The 18,962-nt window shown below is 38.7% G+C and overlaps 1 protein-coding gene across 1 annotated transcript in view; it reads right to left on the reverse strand.

The window, feature by feature from the left end:
• Window positions 1-3,418: 3,418 nt before the first annotated feature.
• Window positions 3,419-18,962, reverse strand: part of LOC137391871 (dynein axonemal heavy chain 10-like) — a 54,285-nt gene continuing 38,741 nt past the window's right edge. Inside the window, exons 50-64 of the mRNA XM_068078418.1 lie at window positions 18,513-18,756; window positions 17,535-17,664; window positions 16,336-16,713; window positions 15,954-16,091; window positions 15,671-15,867; window positions 15,350-15,509; window positions 14,841-15,041; window positions 14,393-14,602; window positions 13,448-13,543; window positions 12,227-12,398; window positions 6,472-6,603; window positions 6,087-6,298; window positions 5,549-5,716; window positions 4,824-5,004; window positions 3,419-4,066 (exon numbers count right to left, since the gene is read on the reverse strand). Coding sequence (XP_067934519.1) covers window positions 3,774-4,066; window positions 4,824-5,004; window positions 5,549-5,716; window positions 6,087-6,298; window positions 6,472-6,603; window positions 12,227-12,398; window positions 13,448-13,543; window positions 14,393-14,602; window positions 14,841-15,041; window positions 15,350-15,509; window positions 15,671-15,867; window positions 15,954-16,091; window positions 16,336-16,713; window positions 17,535-17,664; window positions 18,513-18,756 — 2,912 coding nt within the window. The 3' untranslated portion in view covers window positions 3,419-3,773. The remainder of the gene's footprint in view (window positions 4,067-4,823; window positions 5,005-5,548; window positions 5,717-6,086; window positions 6,299-6,471; window positions 6,604-12,226; window positions 12,399-13,447; window positions 13,544-14,392; window positions 14,603-14,840; window positions 15,042-15,349; window positions 15,510-15,670; window positions 15,868-15,953; window positions 16,092-16,335; window positions 16,714-17,534; window positions 17,665-18,512; window positions 18,757-18,962) is intronic.

Consider the following 18,962-nt stretch of genomic DNA (forward strand, 5'->3'; position numbering starts at 1 on the left):
ACCAACATCTCTATCAGTGTCTCTTATAACCAACATCTCTATCAGTGTCTCTTATAGCCAACATCTCTATCAGTGTCTCTTATAGCCAACATCTCTATCAGTGTCTCTTATAACCAACATCTCTATCAGTGTCTCTTATAACCAACATCTCTATCAGTGTCTCTTATAGCCAACATCTCTATCAGTGTCTCTTATAGCCAACATCTCTATCAGTGTCTCTTATAACCAACATCTCTATCAGTGTCTCTTATAACCAACATCTCTATCAGTGTCTCTTATAGCCAACATCTCTATCAGTGTCTCTTATAACCAACATCTCTATCAGTGTCTCTTATAGCCAACATCTCTATCAGTGTCTCTTATAACCAACATCTCTATTAGTGTCTCTTATAACCAACATCTCTATCAGTGTCTCTTATAGCCAACATCTCTATCAGTGTCTCTTATAACCAACATCTCTATCAGTGTCTCTTATAGCTAACATCTCTATCAGTGTCTCTTATAACCAACATCTCTATCAGTGTCTCTTATAGCCAACATCTCTATCAGTGTCTCTTATAGCCAACATCTCTATCAGTGTCTCTTATAACCAACATCTCTATCAGTGTCTCTTATAGCCAACATCTCTATCAGTGTCTCTTATAACCAACATCTCTATTAGTGTCTCTTATAACCAACATCTCTATCAGTGTCTCTTATAGCTAACATCTCTATCAGTGTCTCTTATAACCAACATCTCTATCAGTGTTTCTTATAACCAACATCTCTATCAGTGTCTCTTATAGCCAACATCTCTATCAGTGTCTCTTATAACAAACATCTCTATCAGTGTCTCTTATAAACAACATCTCTATCAGTGTCTCTTATAGCCAACATCTCTATTAGTGTCTCTTATAGCCATCATCTCTATTAGTGTCTCTTATAACCAACATCTCTATCAGTGTCTCTTATAGCCAACACCTTGATCAATGTCTCTTATAACCAACATCTCTATTAGTGTCTCTTATAACCAACATCTCTATTAGTGTCTCTTATAACCGACATCTCTATCAATGTCTCTTATAGCCAACATCTCTATCAGTGTCTCTTATAGCCAACATCTCTATCAGTGTCTCTTATAGCCAACATCTCTATTAGTGTCTCTTATAACCAACATCTCTATCAGTGTCTCTTATAGCCAACATCTCGATCAATGTCTCTTATAACCAACATCTCTATCAGTGTCTCTTATAAACAACATCTCTATCAGTGTCTCTTATAGCCAACATCTCTATTAGTGTCTCTTATAACCAACATCTCTATCAGTGTCTCTTATAACCAACATCTCTATCAGTGTCTCTTATAACCATCATCTCTATCAGTGTCTCTTATAGCCAACATCTCGATCAATGTCTCTTATAACCAACATCTCTATTAGTGTCTCTTATAACCGACATTTGTAACAGAGTTTTGGTCTATTTCAGTTCATCATGATATTTATAATTTCAGTTCATCATGGTATTTATAGAAAGCTAATAATTTATAATAATATCCCATATGAATGTTAATCAAAAACACATAATCCAAAGCTTGCTTTTCTAACATGTAAATTTTGTATATATGTGCTCTTTTTTTCTTCAAGTTTAAAATTATTTTTTATGAAGATACTTAATCTTACTTTTCTTAATGTTTTTTAAATTCATAGATTAATTCTTTATTTGATCAAAAGATAAATGTTTTGGAACTTTTTTCTGGGTGCCTTCCATCTTGTAGTATCAGAACATTTATAATTATAGGCCCCATCTGTAAAACCTTTATGAGCACTATTTTGACCAATCACACAGATTCTACAACATTGTGTTACCAGATGTGGAACACTTTAACATTCCAAGTCAGATGAAGCTATTCTTATATTCTCAGGTATATTAGCAGTTAGACAGCTACAGTTATAAGGACAACCTCTCAAACATCTGGCAGAAAGAAAAAAGTAGAAAGTCTTGTTCAAAGCAGCATGCCTAAAGGCATGGTTCACTTTAGGCAACATATAGTAATGTGTTATAAAACTAATCATGCACATTGAGAGTGAGCTATCCTGTATGCCAACCAACAACTCTTGCATTATGGCAATCATCGGTTGACCCAATCAAGGTCATTTCTTGTCTTCTAGTCATACCTCACGCACCACCGTCACACTTTTCCTCTCTTCTTCTTCCTCATAGCCACATAATAAGGTAATATCGGAATTGGGTTTATGCAGAGTTTTTTCTACTTTATATAAAGTTGTTCCATTTGGCAAACCAAATCTCCTGACCCGCTCTACTTCAATCTGCAATGATAACAGCTCGCAGCAACTTCTCACATAGTTTAGATATTGCGCAATAGTTCACTGGCGTCTGTAAACTGTAAAATAGTATTTCTCTCTTATCCTTGTTTCTATTCAAATTGATATATTAGGTTCAATATAATTGATATATTAGATTCAATATAATTGATATATTAGGTTCAATATAATTGATATATTAGGTTCAATATAATTGATATATTTGGTTCAATATAATAATTGCACAGACAAAGATAACTTCTTGAAGCTGTTATGCATATCATGATTAGTAAAAAAATCAAAGCTCAATGCAATCGTATACCTATTCTGTCTGCAATTTTTTGTCATGTTTATTTGATAAGTTCTAGTTCAAGAAACAACTGCTTGTTTTGTAATAGCCGAGAACAGAGGCAGGCGATTGTTGACTAGCTTGTGTTCACCAACTCACCTGAGCATCTATACGTGAACCTTCCATGGTATACTTCAAGTACCTCTCTACCTCTTGGTCTTCATTGATAGATTTCTTCTTGCGCATACTGAAGCTGGCTATGAGACAGGTGATGGAGAGAGTGTAGGTTAGGATAACGACTATCATAAACGTGGCAGCCCCTGCAGAACCATACTCATCACCCGTACCGTTGCTGTGCTTGTCAGAAATATTGTTCATACTGTTCTCCGGTATATTCATAACTCTATCAACAGCTAGTAAATCTTTCGTCGCGCAACAGCAGTCGAAGATGAAAGTGCTGACTGGTTAACCTATGGGTACCTCGCTGCTAAATTGGTAAATCCCAGGAGTCAATAGCACCGTAATGCATAGAGCTATTATTTAAATCCCATAACTGCAATTGTTCTAGCCCTAAGAGAGGCTACATTGAATGACCTGCAGCATTGAATGACCTGCTGCATAAACTTCAGCGCTTGTAATGGATTCAATAGGTAAATGCTGCATTATACAGTGGAATATATTGGTACGTGCGTCAAAGCGCTAAGTAAAATGTAGTGTCTATTGTAGACTGTAAGCCATAACTAATCTACATGGACGTTAATTAATGGAGTTATCTTTCATCAGTCTAAAAAAATTTAAGCTTCAAGTCTATGAAAAACATTAATTTTGTTAGATAGGATTTATTCAGACATAATAAAAGTATAATATCGTATACATTTAAAAATATCAACAGCAATCAATCAGACATTCAATAAAATTTTACAAGTTTTATCACAGAAAATGCTTGATTTGGTGTAAGGATGCAAATACATGCACAAGTAGCGAGACACAAACAAAACTACTAAAAAGAAAAAATTGAGTTTTAAAAATTGAGTGAAGACAGTAAGTCAGTCAATAAGCAATCAGGGAACAAACTGCTAAGGTTAGTAAATATTGACAGCTCTTTAGAGATCTTGTGAGAATATTACTTATAGGTAATTTTATCAACATAATTTGATGTCTTTCGTAAAAACAGTCTGCTTACAGTTAGTCTGTGTTGAGAGTAAGGCAGACGCCTTGTAGAACCCAATGAGAAAGATGCTCATTGGTTGACAAATCAGCCTCAAAGACCAAGCCAACACCCATAGCATTACGTCGAGCAGATGTCACGTAGACTGGAGTCCTGAAAGTGTTCTGCAGTTTGAGACGGTGAGCCTCGATAGGAATGACTTTTAGCACAGGCAACTCTTGAACCAACTGTTTTGGCTTCTGTCTGATAAGAACTCCTTTCTGTCGGTCCCATCCAGCGCCCTCCAGGTAAAGTCCCGATACAAAGCAACCTGGAACACAAATACTCAATCACTAGATGCTGTTAGGTTCTCAGTATGCAGATATAAATCAATGTTGAAAAAAAGTATATTATTGAGCTAGTTTTTTTCATCTTGACATGTGCTAGACCGCTACATGTGCTGGACCACTCCATTCTTAGTTTACTATAGGCAGATTGGCCATCTCTTCTGGAGCTTAAGCCTACCTTGCTAAATGGCACAGCAGCTTCGAAATGCTACCTCGGATCTCAAGAATGACAAGTTTGTATTTAAACTAGGTGAGTGTCTGACGTTTTACGGTGATAGAATAGCTACCTAATGAATTTGAGTAACTTAACTGGAAAGCTAGATCTTCACTAAAACAATACCAGCGTTTTGGGCTAGCTTAGCAATTGTTACGGGTAACGGTCAACAGTGCTAGCGCTGTTGCTGAAAGCAAGAGTTTAAGCGTGAGTGTCTTAACCAATGTAATGACTATTTGCCCGATGAGTCCATTGTATTCCGTGTAGCTTAATGGTTAAGTTTGCCGCCTCTAGTTCTGGAGGTTCCAAGATTAAATCCAGTGCTAAATTTTAATTGAACATAACTGGTTTAACAAAAAGACAAAAATTGAGATTTATGTAGATCGACTACTGAAGTAACATTTATAATAAAATGTTTCCCTAGCAATAACTGTCCTATCTACTAGTAGCAGTACTATTAGCATAGCTGGTTGTTACTCTCGTCAACATGAAGCAGCTGTCCCGATCTAATGGCCTTTTATGCTTACCTTGGTGAGCTCGCTCAGTAACATCGTCAGCCTCCATGTAGTTTGTGACCGTTGTGTAGAGAGTCGACTTGTCAAGTGGCCAGCCGTTCTTACGGCACGTAGCTTGTACTAAGGCAGTTAGGTACGACTCGGGAATGTGGAGACCGGAGAGCCACATGACATTAGGCTCCGCCTCATTTACCTGCAGCATAATACAGACTAATGAGCACACCCACGTCAACTAAAATTAAAAGTTTCTGTTTTTCGGTCAACAAATGTTTGAGCTAGTTTTGTGAGTGACTAGCTATTGTAAGTGGAGTTGGAAGCCTGCTGGGTTTGAGTTTATATTCTTATCAGTTTGGTCTCCCAACGGCTAAACTTTGTTGTGACAGTCATGAACATCAGCTGCTATTTGATCTAGACAATGCTTGAAATGTTATGTTTTTAGAATACTGTATAATTTATTCAACACAGAGGAGTGAAGCATAAGCTGGAAACATTCAGAGCCATTTTATGCCCGGTTACAGGTCCGAAAAGCAACAGATGATAGGACGAAGATAACACAGGTAATGGAAGTGGGATTATTTTCTCTTTTTTGCAATAAAAAGAAACTTTGGCCAGATATCAGAATATTTTGACCAGAATTATTTATAAAATACTGGCTATGTGCAGATAGACATGAAAGGAGAAATGAGAAGGATGGAAAGTTCTCATAATTAGCTATAATAATTCCTCCATTAACTTACCCATGTGTTGTACTGATTGAGCCTATCATTAAAGTGAAGGATCCAATTGCCAAGGTTCTTTAAAGTATCCGGTGCCAGACGTCGCCACCCTGTAGGTATCTGTCCATTAAAAAGGCAGTGGGCTATGTTTTCCAATTCATTAGACATGCCAACTTCTCCGGCAAGGGCCTGAAAGACGATAAAATTTACTTATTACAAGTTTTTCACATTGTAGTCAAATGATAGGGACCACAGTCTATGAATATGTCTAGCTACATGCGTTCTTTGTAGTCATAAGCAGCATCGATGTCTTCAGTGCGTGCTCCATGGCTCAGGTTTGACCCAAGGTTGACCAACACCATGGCAAAGATTTTACCGATGTGTGACGAGTGCAGTTTGACATCACATACCGAATATTTATAAGTTTTGACAAGCACCAACAAGTTTTATCCTACCGTGATATAACCACGCATCACAAGCAGCTAGTAAACAAGTACATGTAGTTGCGAGGTCTACTCTGTGCAAACAATGTAGGTATAGACAAAACATGTATACAGACCTTTCTAAGTGTTGCCAGTGAAGTCCTCATTTTCTTTATCAGTTTGTTAAACCTCTCGAGTTCCTGCAGCAAGACGACAGTCGTCGGTGAGATCTGTATGCCGAGGTTCTTTCGGATGATATCCATGTCATATTCTTTTGGCAACTTGCCCAGAATATCATTGGCCACTTTGTCGATGAAATCATCACGACTAATACCACCTCCGGAGTCCCCTGTTAGTTACATATCATGGAGAAAGCTGAAAAGACTGACTCACCACTTCTATTCTATTAACATAACCTAATCTTTACAGAGCGGTTCACTCGCACCAGTATCACTCATTTCTTCAAATAAGAGGTTGAAAACAAGCTGCTTATAAGGTGGATGAGGAAACAGAGTCAGGTACCTGTCTGGGGCTGAAGTTCAATCAGGTGAGACCACATGTCTCTAGCCGCTGCCGTGTAGTAGCCGATCTCAGCATTTGGATGCAGTCCAAAAACCTCTGGAGTGTTGGTTAGCGGCAGAGATTCAATGTAATCTGCAATATGCATGAGGCGATTACTTACTATATATAAATATATGCATGGGGCGATTACTTACTTGAAAACATGAAATAAACAGGAAGTTTCCTGCTCCTGAGGTTTAGTAATTTAAATCAATGATATAGAAAAGAACATTTGCGACTCTGTACTGCAAGCAAAGTTGGTTGTCAGTTGTAGGAAAGCTCACTCAACTCATACGGAAGGAATGGCTGGAAACTATAACACTAAGTATATTAGATCAGTGAGGATTACACACAGATGGTGATGGAGTCAGAGAAAGGTCTGGTCATATCCAAGTGTGTCCAAATGCTGATGGTGAGCTTAGGAAGTGAGGAACACGCTCTAGGATAAGATTGTATGGAAAGTACGTTGTTGTTATATGTTATATGAGTATGTTGTTATACAAGTCATGCAAAAATAGAAGTGAACACATCACATACTATGTCAGGCAATATAAAGAAACATTGATGCAACGGAAAGGTCATGCAGTATGAAGGAGATGCTTAAGAGAGGAGTGCTACAGCAGCAACATATAGAAGACAGCAACAAATATTCACTCAGTATACCCAAAGCCTTCTCATACCTCCAAACACTTGTTTGTATTGCTGCTCAGCAGTGTATGTCAGAGTGGCTACATTCAACAGGACCATAGAGATAACATACACATAGTCTCAACAGAGGTACTCTAGTTGAAGATACACACGCCATCATTACAAATACATGTCTGTGACAGGAAGCAAGCGTATATATATATATATATATATAGGCTGACAATATACTGTAATGATGAAAATCTTAAAGTTGCACCAGAATAGAATCAAATAAAGCAAAATTGATTAGAATTGATAGTCTGAAGGAAGCTGTTCAATTTGTCATGACACGCTGATTATATGAGCATCTAGATTTGCATGAAGAGTCTTGGTTAAGACAATGATTGTCACAGAAAGCTTGAATTTCTAGACATTTCAGTAATTAGGTCTATAGACATATCACAGTACTTGTCTATAGACATGGTGCTGTAACATGCTCATAGACATGTTACAGTAAAATGTTTATAGACATGTTGTTATAACGTTTGTACAGAAATGTTACAACAGCACCAGTCAATGAACATGTTACAGCACCAGTCAATGAACATGTTGCAGCACCATGTCTATGAACATGTTGCAGCACCAGTCTATGAACATGTTGCAGCACCAGTCTATGAACATGTTACAGCACCATGTCTCTGAACATGTTGCAGCACCATGTCTATGAACATGTTGCAGCACCAGTCTATGAACATGTTACAGCACCATGTCTATGAACATGTTGCAGCACCAGTCAATAAACATGTTACAGCACCAGTCTATGAACATGTTACAGCACCAGTCTATGAACATGTTACAGCACCATGTCTATGAACATGTTGCAGCACCAGTCTATGAACATGTTACAGCACCATGTCTATGAACATGTTGCAGCACCATGTCTATGAACATGTTGCAGCACCATGTCTATGAACATGTTACAGCATCATGTCTATGAACATGTTGCAGCACCAGTCTATGAACATGTTGCAGCACCAGTCTATGAACATGTTGCAGCACCATGTGTATGAACATGTTGCAGCACCATGTCTATGAACATGTTACAGCACCATGTCTATGAACATGTTGCAGCACCATGTCTCTGAACATGTTACAGCATCATGTCTATGAACATGTTGCAGCACCATGTCTATGAACATGTTGCAGCACCATGTCTCTGAACATGTTGCAGCACCATGTCTCTGAACATGTTGCAGCACCATGTCTATGAACATGTTACAGCACCATGTCTATGAACATGTTGCAGCACCATGTCTATGAACATGTTACAGCATCATGTCTATGAACATGTTACAGCATCATGTCTATGAACATGTTGCAGCACCAGTCTATGAACATGTTGCAGCACCATGTCTATGAACATGTTACAGCACCAGTCTATGAACATGTTACAGCACCAGTCTATGAACATGTTGCAGCACCAGTCTATGAACATGTTGCAGCACCATGTCTATGAACATGTTACAGCACCAGTCTATGAACATGTTGCAGCACCAGTCTATGAACATGTTGCAGCACCAGTCTATGAACATGTTGCAGCACCATGTCTATGAACATGTTACAGCACCAGTCTATGAACATGTTACAGCACCAGTCTATGAACATGTTACAGCACCAGTCTATGAACATGTTATTACAGCACCATGTCTATGAACATGTTACAGCACCATGTCTATGAACATGTTACAGCACCATGTCTATGAACATGTTGCAGCACCATGTCTATGAACATGTTGCAGCACCATGTCTATGAACATGTTACAGCACCATGTCTATGAACATGTTACAGCACCATGTCTATGAACATGTTACAGCATCATGTCTATGAACATGTTACAGCATCATGTCTATGAACATGTTGCAGCACCATGTCTCTGAACATGTTGCAGCACCATGTCTATGAACATGTTGCAGCACCATGTCTATGAACATGTTACAGCATCATGTCTATGAACATGTTGCAGCACCATGTCTATGAACATGTTGCAGCACCATGTCTCTGAACATGTTGCAGCACCATGTCTCTGAACATGTTACAGCACCATGTCTATGAACATGTTACAGCACCATGTCTATGAACATGTTGCAGCACCAGTCTATGAACATGTTACAGCACCATGTCTATGAACATGTTACAGCATCATGTCTATGAACATGTTGCAGCACCAGTCTATGAACATGTTGCAGCACCATGTCTATGAACATGTTACAGCACCAGTCTATGAACATGTTACAGCACCATGTCTATGAACATGTTGCAGCACCATGTCTATGAACATGTTGCAGCACCATGTCTATGAACATGTTACAGCATCATGTCTATGAACATGTTGCAGCACCATGTCTATGAACATGTTGCAGCACCATGTCTCTGAACATGTTGCAGCACCATGTCTCTGAACATGTTACAGCACCATGTCTATGAACATGTTACAGCACCATGTCTATGAACATGTTACAGCACCATGTCTATGAACATGTTGCAGCACCATGTCTATGAACATGTTGCAGCACCATGTCTATGAACATGTTGCAGCACCAGTCTATGAACATGTTGCAGCACCATGTCTATGAACATGTTACAGCATCATGTCTATGAACATGTTACAGCACCATGTCTATGAACATGTTGCAGCACCATGTCTATGAACATGTTGCAGCACCATGTCTATGAACATGTTGCGGCACCAGTCTATGAACATGTTGCAGCACCAGTCTATGAACATGTTACAGCACCAGTCTATGAACATGTTGCAGCATCATGTCTATGAACATGTTATTACAGCACCATGTCTATGAACATGTTACAGCACCATGTCTATGAACATGTTGCAGCACCATGTCTATGAACATGTTACAGCATCATGTCTATGAACATGTTGCGGCACCAGTCTATGAACATGTTGCAGCACCAGTCTATGAACATGTTACAGCACCAGTCTATGAACATGTTGCAGCACCATGTCTATGAACATGTTGCGGCACCAGTCTATGAACATGTTACAGCACCAGTCTATGAACATGTTATTACAGCACCATGTCTATGAACATGTTACAGCACCAGTCTATGAACATGTTATTACAGCACCATGTCTATGAACATGTTACAGCATCATGTCTATGAACATGTTACAGCATCATGTCTATGAACATGTTACAGCATCATGTCTATGAACATGTTGCAGCACCAGTCTATGAACATGTTGCAGCACCAGTCTATGAACATGTTGCAGCACCAGTCTATGAACATGTTATTACAGCACCATGTCTATGAACATGTTGCAGCACCATGTCTATGAACATGTTACAGCATCATGTCTATGAACATGTTGCGGCACCAGTCTATGAACATGTTGCAGCACCAGTCTATGAACATGTTACAGCACCAGTCTATGAACATGTTGCGGCACCATGTCTATGAACATGTTGCAGCACCATGTCTATGAACATGTTGCGGCACCAGTCTATGAACATGTTACAGCACCAGTCTATGAACATGTTATTACAGCACCATGTCTATGAACATGTTGCAGCACCATGTCTATGAACATGTTACAGCATCATGTCTATGAACATGTTGCGGCACCAGTCTATGAACATGTTACAGCACCATGTCTATGAACATGTTGCAGCACCAGTCTATGAACATGTTACAGCACCAGTCTATGAACATGTTGTGGCACCATGTCTATGAACATGTTGCAGCACCATGTCTATGAACATGTTGCGGCACCAGTCTATGAACATGTTACAGCACCAGTCTATGAACATGTTATTACAGCACCATGTCTATGAACATGTTACAGCACCAGTCTATGAACATGTTATTACAGCACCATGTCTATGAACATGTTACAGCACCAGTCTATGAACATGTTGCAGCACCATGTCTATGAACATGTTACAGCACCAGTCTATGAACATGTTACAGCATCATGTCTATGAACATGTTGCAGCACCAGTCTATGAACATGTTGCGGCACCATGTCTATGAACATGTTGCAGCACCAGTCTATGAACATGTTGCGGCACCAGTCTATGAACATGTTGCAGCACCAGTCTATGAACATGTTATTACAGCACCATGTCTATGAACATGTTACAGCACCAGTCTATGAACATGTTACAGCACCAGTCTATGAACATGTTACAGCATCATGTCTATGAACATGTTGCAGCACCAGTCTATGAACATGTTGCGGCACCATGTCTATGAACATGTTGCAGCACCAGTCTATGAACATGTTGCGGCACCAGTCTATGAACATGTTGCAGCACCAGTCTATGAACATGTTACAGCACCAGTCTATGAACATGTTATTACAGCACCATGTCTATGAACATGTTACAGCATCATGTCTATGAACATGTTGCAGCACCATGTCTATGAACATGTTGCAGCACCATGTCTCTGAACATGTTGCAGCACCATGTCTATGAACATGTTACAGCATCATGTCTATGAACATGTTACAGCATCATGTCTATGAACATGTTATAATAATCATCTAATAAATTTAGGACAGAAGGTGAATCTGTTGGTATAGGAAAAGTTGTTGATTCACCGGGACAATCAAATAAGACTGAAGGAAAGGGTCATGTTTCTATTCTATAAAATAATTAGTTGCTAATTTTATAGAAGCAGATGGAATAAAACAGATGCAAAGTAACCTGAGACAGCTCCATTAGCTCTTGATGCTGCAAGACAAGTGTGACACAATACATCGCACAGCAAGACAAGTGCTTAAAGAACATGAAAATGAGAGATGAAAACCTTTTGAAAATATTTAGATGCTATATTTATAAAACCTTCAGATAAAGTTAGTACCAGGTATGTTTGCAGCCATCTCAAATCTTTGACAATTTACAAAACAGAAGATCAACGTCGAAAGATATTATCAGCACACATTGGTCTCTCTACTAAAAAACTTTGAGTACCGTGCTATGGCAGATTTTTTCAAATCTCCCAGTTTTTTTAAAGCTGTACAATATGTTATGCAACAAAAACTAAACAGCAGAGGCCCCTTACCAGTGTATTGGTCTTTGTAACCAGGCTCAGGAATTCTGTAGTCTACATCCTCATTACAGTAGAAGTGGAATGGCTGGAAGGTGTCGAAAATGAAGTCTCCCATGTACTCATCCATATAGGTGTTTAGGATCCGTCTGTCAAAGTTGTCTATCGCCCTTCCTCCATACATAACCTATAAAACATCGACTCTTCAGGTTGTCTATCGCCCTTCCTACATATATAACCTATAAAACATCGACTATTCAGGTTGTCTATCGCCCTTCCTCCATACATAACCTATAAAACATCGACTAAAGTTGTCTATCGCCCTTCCTCCATACGTAACCTATACAACATCGACTTTTCAGGTTGTCTATCGCCCTTCCTCCATACATAACCTATACAACATCGACTATTCAGGTTGTCTATCGCCCTTCCTCCATACATAACCTATAAAACATCGACTATTCAGGTTGTCTATCGCCCTTCCTACATACATAACCTATAAAACATCGGCTATTCAGGTTGTCTATCGCCCTTCCTCCATACATAACCTATAAAACATCGACTAAAGTTGTCTATCGCCCTTCCTCCATACGTAACCTATACAACATCGACTTTTCAGGTTGTCTATCGCCCTTCCTCCATACATAACCTATACAACATCGACTATTCAGGTTGTCTATCGCCCTTCCTCCATACATAACCTATAAAACATCGACTATTCAAGTTGTCTATTGCCCTTCCTCCATACATAACCTATAAAACATTGACTATTCAAGTTGTCTATTGCCCTTCCTCCATACATAACCTATACAACGTCGACTATTCAAGTTGTCTATTGCCCTTCCTCCATACATAACCTATAAAACATCGACTATTCAAGTTGTCTATCGCCCTTCCTCCATACATAACCTATAAAACATCGACTATTCAAGTTGTTTATTGCCCTTCCTCCATACATAACCTATACAACATCGACTATTCAGGTACAAATCATCGTCACAAAGTTAACCCAACGCAGGCTCCAATGTCTTTAGAATATAAAGTGATGGTAACTTTTGTTAGACATAAACCTTCAAATGTCAACAGAAGACATATATGGCATACAAGCATATCTGGCAGTGAGACAACTTGTCATGACAGATGCTAGAAAGATACCATCATATACAATAATGACTATTACAACCATAAGAAGAGCTGGTTACTTCCTAATGGAAATACAGAAACAAACAATCTGACCTCTCCTATGAGGTATTTGAGTGAAGCCCATGGTATCTTTGCCTCTCCTTGCTGTTTGGCCTTTTCGAGATAGGTGTTTAGAATTGTCATGCAGACCTACAATGATTGTCAGTATTAGCAAAGTTTACATAAAACAATTGGACAAAGGACCTCCTTGCCTAAAGAACCAGCATGGTTAATCACTCGTACTCACATGAGCTCACAACTCCTTGTCTAAAGGACCAGCATGATTAATCACTCGCACTCACATGAGCTCACAACTCCTTCCCAAATAGACCAGCATGTTTAATCACTGATACTCACATGAACTCACAATTCCTTGCATAAATGATCAGCAAGCATAATCGCTCAGCAGCATGGTATATGACGCCTTACAGTGCCTCGCCTTGCGCGTTCACAACTCGAGTTGTACAACTCGAGTTGCACAACTCGAGTTGTGAACACGCAACGCGACTTTTCAAAAGTAAGGTGCAATATATCGGTATTACGGTAGCATAACCGTAGATCTAGTTATATTAACAATGGTACATCAATAGGCACCCGTTAGCTAATAGAAATTAAACTGCATGTACTGTAAAACTAGAGCTAATAGCGAATTATTAGAATTATACTGTGCCGAGTTTGCAACTCGAGTTGTACAACTCGAGTTATATTTACAAACTCGAGTTGTACAACTCGAGTTGTGCAACTCGAGTTGATCAACTCGAGTTGCGAACACGCAACGCGAGGCACTGTAAGGCGCCATAATGGTAAGTTTGCACTTCTGACAGCTCGAGGAGAAAAATTCATGGCACACTTTATGACATAAAAGGAATGGGTAGAAGAGCTTCCAATATTCTGATGTGACATGGTCTGATATGGCAACAAATAAAATTTCTATTTGTTTCCTTCACCTATATGACAGAATGATTAAAAGTCATATGGGACATTTCCTGCTCTCCTTACCTGGAAGTCAGACTCATTGAAGTCATATGGAACATTCCAACCAATCTTGCCATACTTTCTTCTCTCTTGTACGACAGCGTGAAAGAAAGCGAGCACAAAAACGAGGGAGGAGAATGACTCATGGTTACACTCGACCAAGGCAACGGCTGGGATCTTGAAGTAAGTGTTTCTCAAATTCAGTTTTAAACCGTTTGGTGGCTCAGTGACGACCTGTACAAACATTTTGAGGGTCACATCGCTTTCGCTATGACATCACAAGCAGCTATATACTAGTTCAAGCAGCTATATACTAGTTCAAGCAGCTATATACTAGTTCAAGGCAAATCCAAATCAACACAATTGAAAGACATTTAGGAAAATCATCAACTCATCACTGGTGCCTGAAACAAAACAAGAGCTACATGACTGACAAGATGGCTGACTATGAAGAAAAGAAGGAGGTAGTGACCTTGAGCGATTGTTGAAGGATGCCAATAGGGAAGGCATCGGTAGGCTCAGTCGTAAGCCACAGTCTAAAGTCAGGATGAGGCTTTACCAGCTTCTCAATCTCCTTCTCAAGCTCAAACAGCCACTTGACTAGCAAATGACAGTTTTGCAGCATAAGCCATTGTCCTCTTTGTATTGCTGTTTCTAGGAGCGACATGGCCGTCTACCATAGAATATATGCCCAACTTTATTGCAGCTCAGTGTTCAGCAATTATTAAACATTTTAAAAAATTGTTGGCTAAATTAAAGTTTATTAATTTCAATTTTAACTTATTAAGTCATGTTGAAGAACTAAAAGTATCTGCCAAGCCATATCCTGTGACAGAGTCATATCCTGTGACAAAGTTATATCCTGTGACAAAGTTATGTCCCCTGTGACAAAGTCATATCCTGTGACAGAGCAAAAAGTGTTTATTAAAAAAGCTTGAGACAATCAGACTTGTCCGAGTTTAAAAATTATAAAAAACTCACCTTTTCTTGCCCTTGACCCATAGACAAAAACTTGACCTTGTTGGTGCCAAAGCCAGACCTTTCAGCTAGCTTGAGTAGATCACTGGCTGGATCTGAGCCAGGACTGAGGATAAAGACTATGGGATTGGTCGATGCACTCTGCTCGAAAATGTTCTCAAAGCTGTGCAAAAAGGAAATAATGAATATTTCAAGCTGTATCACTCCATACAATAAGTAACACGTTACAACTGATCACCATTGTTAATCTAAATTCAGTTTTGCCTTTTGTTAGAGAGATAACTTGCTGTGAGACACTGAGAACACTGCAATGCTATTAGCTACCTTATTATCGGAGGTGTGACATATTTCTCGCCCATTGTGACAGTGACAAACTGTTCAACAGCTCTGTAAATCCTGTCAATTCGGAAGCATCTCAAGAGCATGAGCTTCTGGAAGTCACTGAGTTGCTGATTATATCCAGATGGGAAAGGAAGCACTTCTGGGGCATCCGCATTGAACCACTCAAACCATTCTTTCTCCTATAAGAATAATTTTAAGGTGATGAACTAATGGCTATGTTGACCTGCCCACTACGCCTCATGCAAAACAAAGGTAAGAATGTCACCTTTTTCTCCATGTCCTCCACTAGAGTGCCAAACTTCTCAGGTAAAACTGTAGACAAGTGAAGCATGTCTTCCCAGCCCTGCTCAGGTATCCAGCCATATGGCCTCTGTTTCTTGCTCTTTTCCAAGGCGATATTACCCTAAAAGAATAACATTGCTAGAGCGGTATGTTGAAGAAGTGGTAATTTTCCCATCTAATAGAGAGATATCTAATAAAGCCTAAGAGCTTTTTTTAACTACAACTCATAATTCATAAAATTATAACAAAGCAGCTTCAGTAAGTATGAGTTTGGGTTTCTCTGTTGAACAGCAAAGCTTTCTCATGGATAAAGTTTTATGATATGAAGTTGTAAAAAGTAATATAAAATTTTTATATCATCAGACCTTGATGAAGAAGTCCAATTCTTCCTGGGTCACATTGCCAACATCCTGCTCGAGCTTGATAGCTATCTGGAAGGAGAAAAGCAATTTGTGTTTTTCAAAGATTCCCGTGCAGCCGTAGTTGTAGATGTTGTGAGTGAGCGTATCCATGATGTTACGCAGTCGCTTGACAAGGATTGTGTCAGGCATGCTTCTCTTGAGAGACATCTTGAAAACGACGAGATAGGAAGCGAGTGAGTACTGGTACATGGTGTTGATAGTTGAAAGGTCAGAAAGAACAAAGAACAAGATGGCTCCTCTCTTAGCAGCCGGTCGATATCCGTCTCTCATTTTTTCAATCTCTATAGCAGTTTTTGCTCCCAATTTGAGCTTCTCAAAGACCTAAACAACAGAATGTAAGATGCATACATTTGTGACTGAATGAAAATCGACTCAACATATGCAATAAAATATTATATAGATTATAAAATGATAACTTTAGTTTGACTAAAGACATCATTGGTTGATGATTATATGGGAATTGACGGAAAAAGCGACTTGCTTCACAATACAAATGTGTGCTGACCACAACTACACGCTTGCATCATGCCTTTAGAATGGTTTCAAACTAATATACCGTATGTAAAATCCCTGAGTGCTGTATACATGTAAATCTGAGACATTTCCAGATAAATCACGATAGAAATAACTAGATTATGTAAACACAGAACGATATGCTAAACTCCTAATTTTTACAGCATTAAGAAGAGTTATGATTGGCTGGCATAGTCATGCTATATTACTGCTCTACATCTGCTGCCTTCGCATTTGCTGTCTCTGTATTTACTGTCTCCAAACTTGCCGTCTCTGTAGCTACAAGCTGCTTAGTTTCATAATATTTAACCATAAATTGAGTTAATATTTTGAAGTCTATAAAGCGTGTCAAGATTTAGATTAATGTTTTGCTATAGTAGAAGGTGTTATAAGTAGTATGGTGTTAGTATGGTGTTAGTAAGTAAGTATATGTAAGTATATGTAAGTATATGTAAGTATATGTAAGTATATGTAAGTATATGTAACTTGGTCAGACATTAAAGAGTCTTTAGAGTAGAACTCTTGCAGGCTGCTCAGAGCTGTGCACTAGTCATTGCTTTTATTACACATAATATTATTATTACAGTTGACATTATCAATATTATTATTATCCTTGGATTTTCACTCACCTCATCTGCCTTAGTCTTGGTCTCCTCAAGGGTAGAGATGAGCTCTGTATTGTCAAGCATATTACCTGTCGATGTGGCCAACTCTCTCAGCAAAGAGTCTTCTAGATCTTTGAGCAGTTTCTTGTTGTCACTAAATGTATATAGATATACAAGTACAGGTACACATATAATATATGTACTAGCTGTGCTACCCGGCGTTGCCCGGGTATAAAAAAGCTTTGCACAGAAAATTGATTTGTATTTAACATATAACAACATTTGCCATTCTAACTTTCAAACTACATATCATGAGAGGAGTGTTTTGTGTAGTTGAAATAAATTAAGAGATAAAATAAAAACAACGGTAAAGGTTTTAAAAATTTGTCAAACAACTGTAACTTTCAAGTTGTTAGCCAGGCACACTGCCAATGGAAAATTCTAGTACTTGCTGCTTAATAAGATAGGCTTCTGATGGCGGTAAGCCATGACTTTGCGTTTGCATTGTTGTCCAGCTACAACTATTCTAATAATTGCTATAGCCGAAAAACCAACAGACATACGACAGACATACTTTGAGAAATATATATATAGATATACAAGTATAGGTACACATAAATATATAGATATACAAGTACAGGTACACATATGTATATAAATATACAAGTATAGGTACACATATGTATATAGATATAGATAGATATACAAGTATAGATACACATATGTATATAGATATACAAGTACAGGTATACATACAATGTATAAATATACAAGTACAGGTACACATATATATGTATATAGATAGATATACAAGTATAAATACACATATGTATATAGATATACAAGTACAGGTACACATACAATGTATATATGTATATAGATATACAAGTACAGGTACACATGTGTATATAGATACAAGTATATAGGTACGAGCTGTTGAAATCAGGTACTGTATATGGACACACATATGTGCCAGTATATAGGTACAGGTTTTGTACTAACCTCGTTTCCTGAATGAGTCGCTCCCTCTGCTCTTCTAGCTCCTTGCGCTCATACTTGACAATAACCGCTAGCAGCTGGTCTTCAAGGCCCTTGAGTGTCACCGTATAGTTAATAACCATTGACTTGCCAAAGTGTGCAGGGGTATACTTCGGGTTGGCCAGTTTTGTTGTAAGATATAGTCGGAAGTTAGGATCATAGTCTACTTCTTTGTCACCAAGCATGACAAACTCTCGCCCTTGTTGACCTGCATACAAAAATATTATACATCCCGTTGTTGTCGCACAGATAAAGGTATGGTTGTGACAAGAGACAGCAAGTGGGAACAGCAAAAGATAGCTAGTCAGACTCCATGCCCAATGTGGCTGCAGATCACCACAAACTATTCTTGTGCCAGCAGGTATCTAGTCAATGTTCTAGAATGTTATGTCAGTGTTCCGCCTGTTACAAACT

This window comes from Watersipora subatra, chromosome 3 (genome assembly GCF_963576615.1).
Source record: "Watersipora subatra chromosome 3, tzWatSuba1.1, whole genome shotgun sequence".
Taxonomy (NCBI): domain Eukaryota; kingdom Metazoa; phylum Bryozoa; class Gymnolaemata; order Cheilostomatida; family Watersiporidae; genus Watersipora; species Watersipora subatra.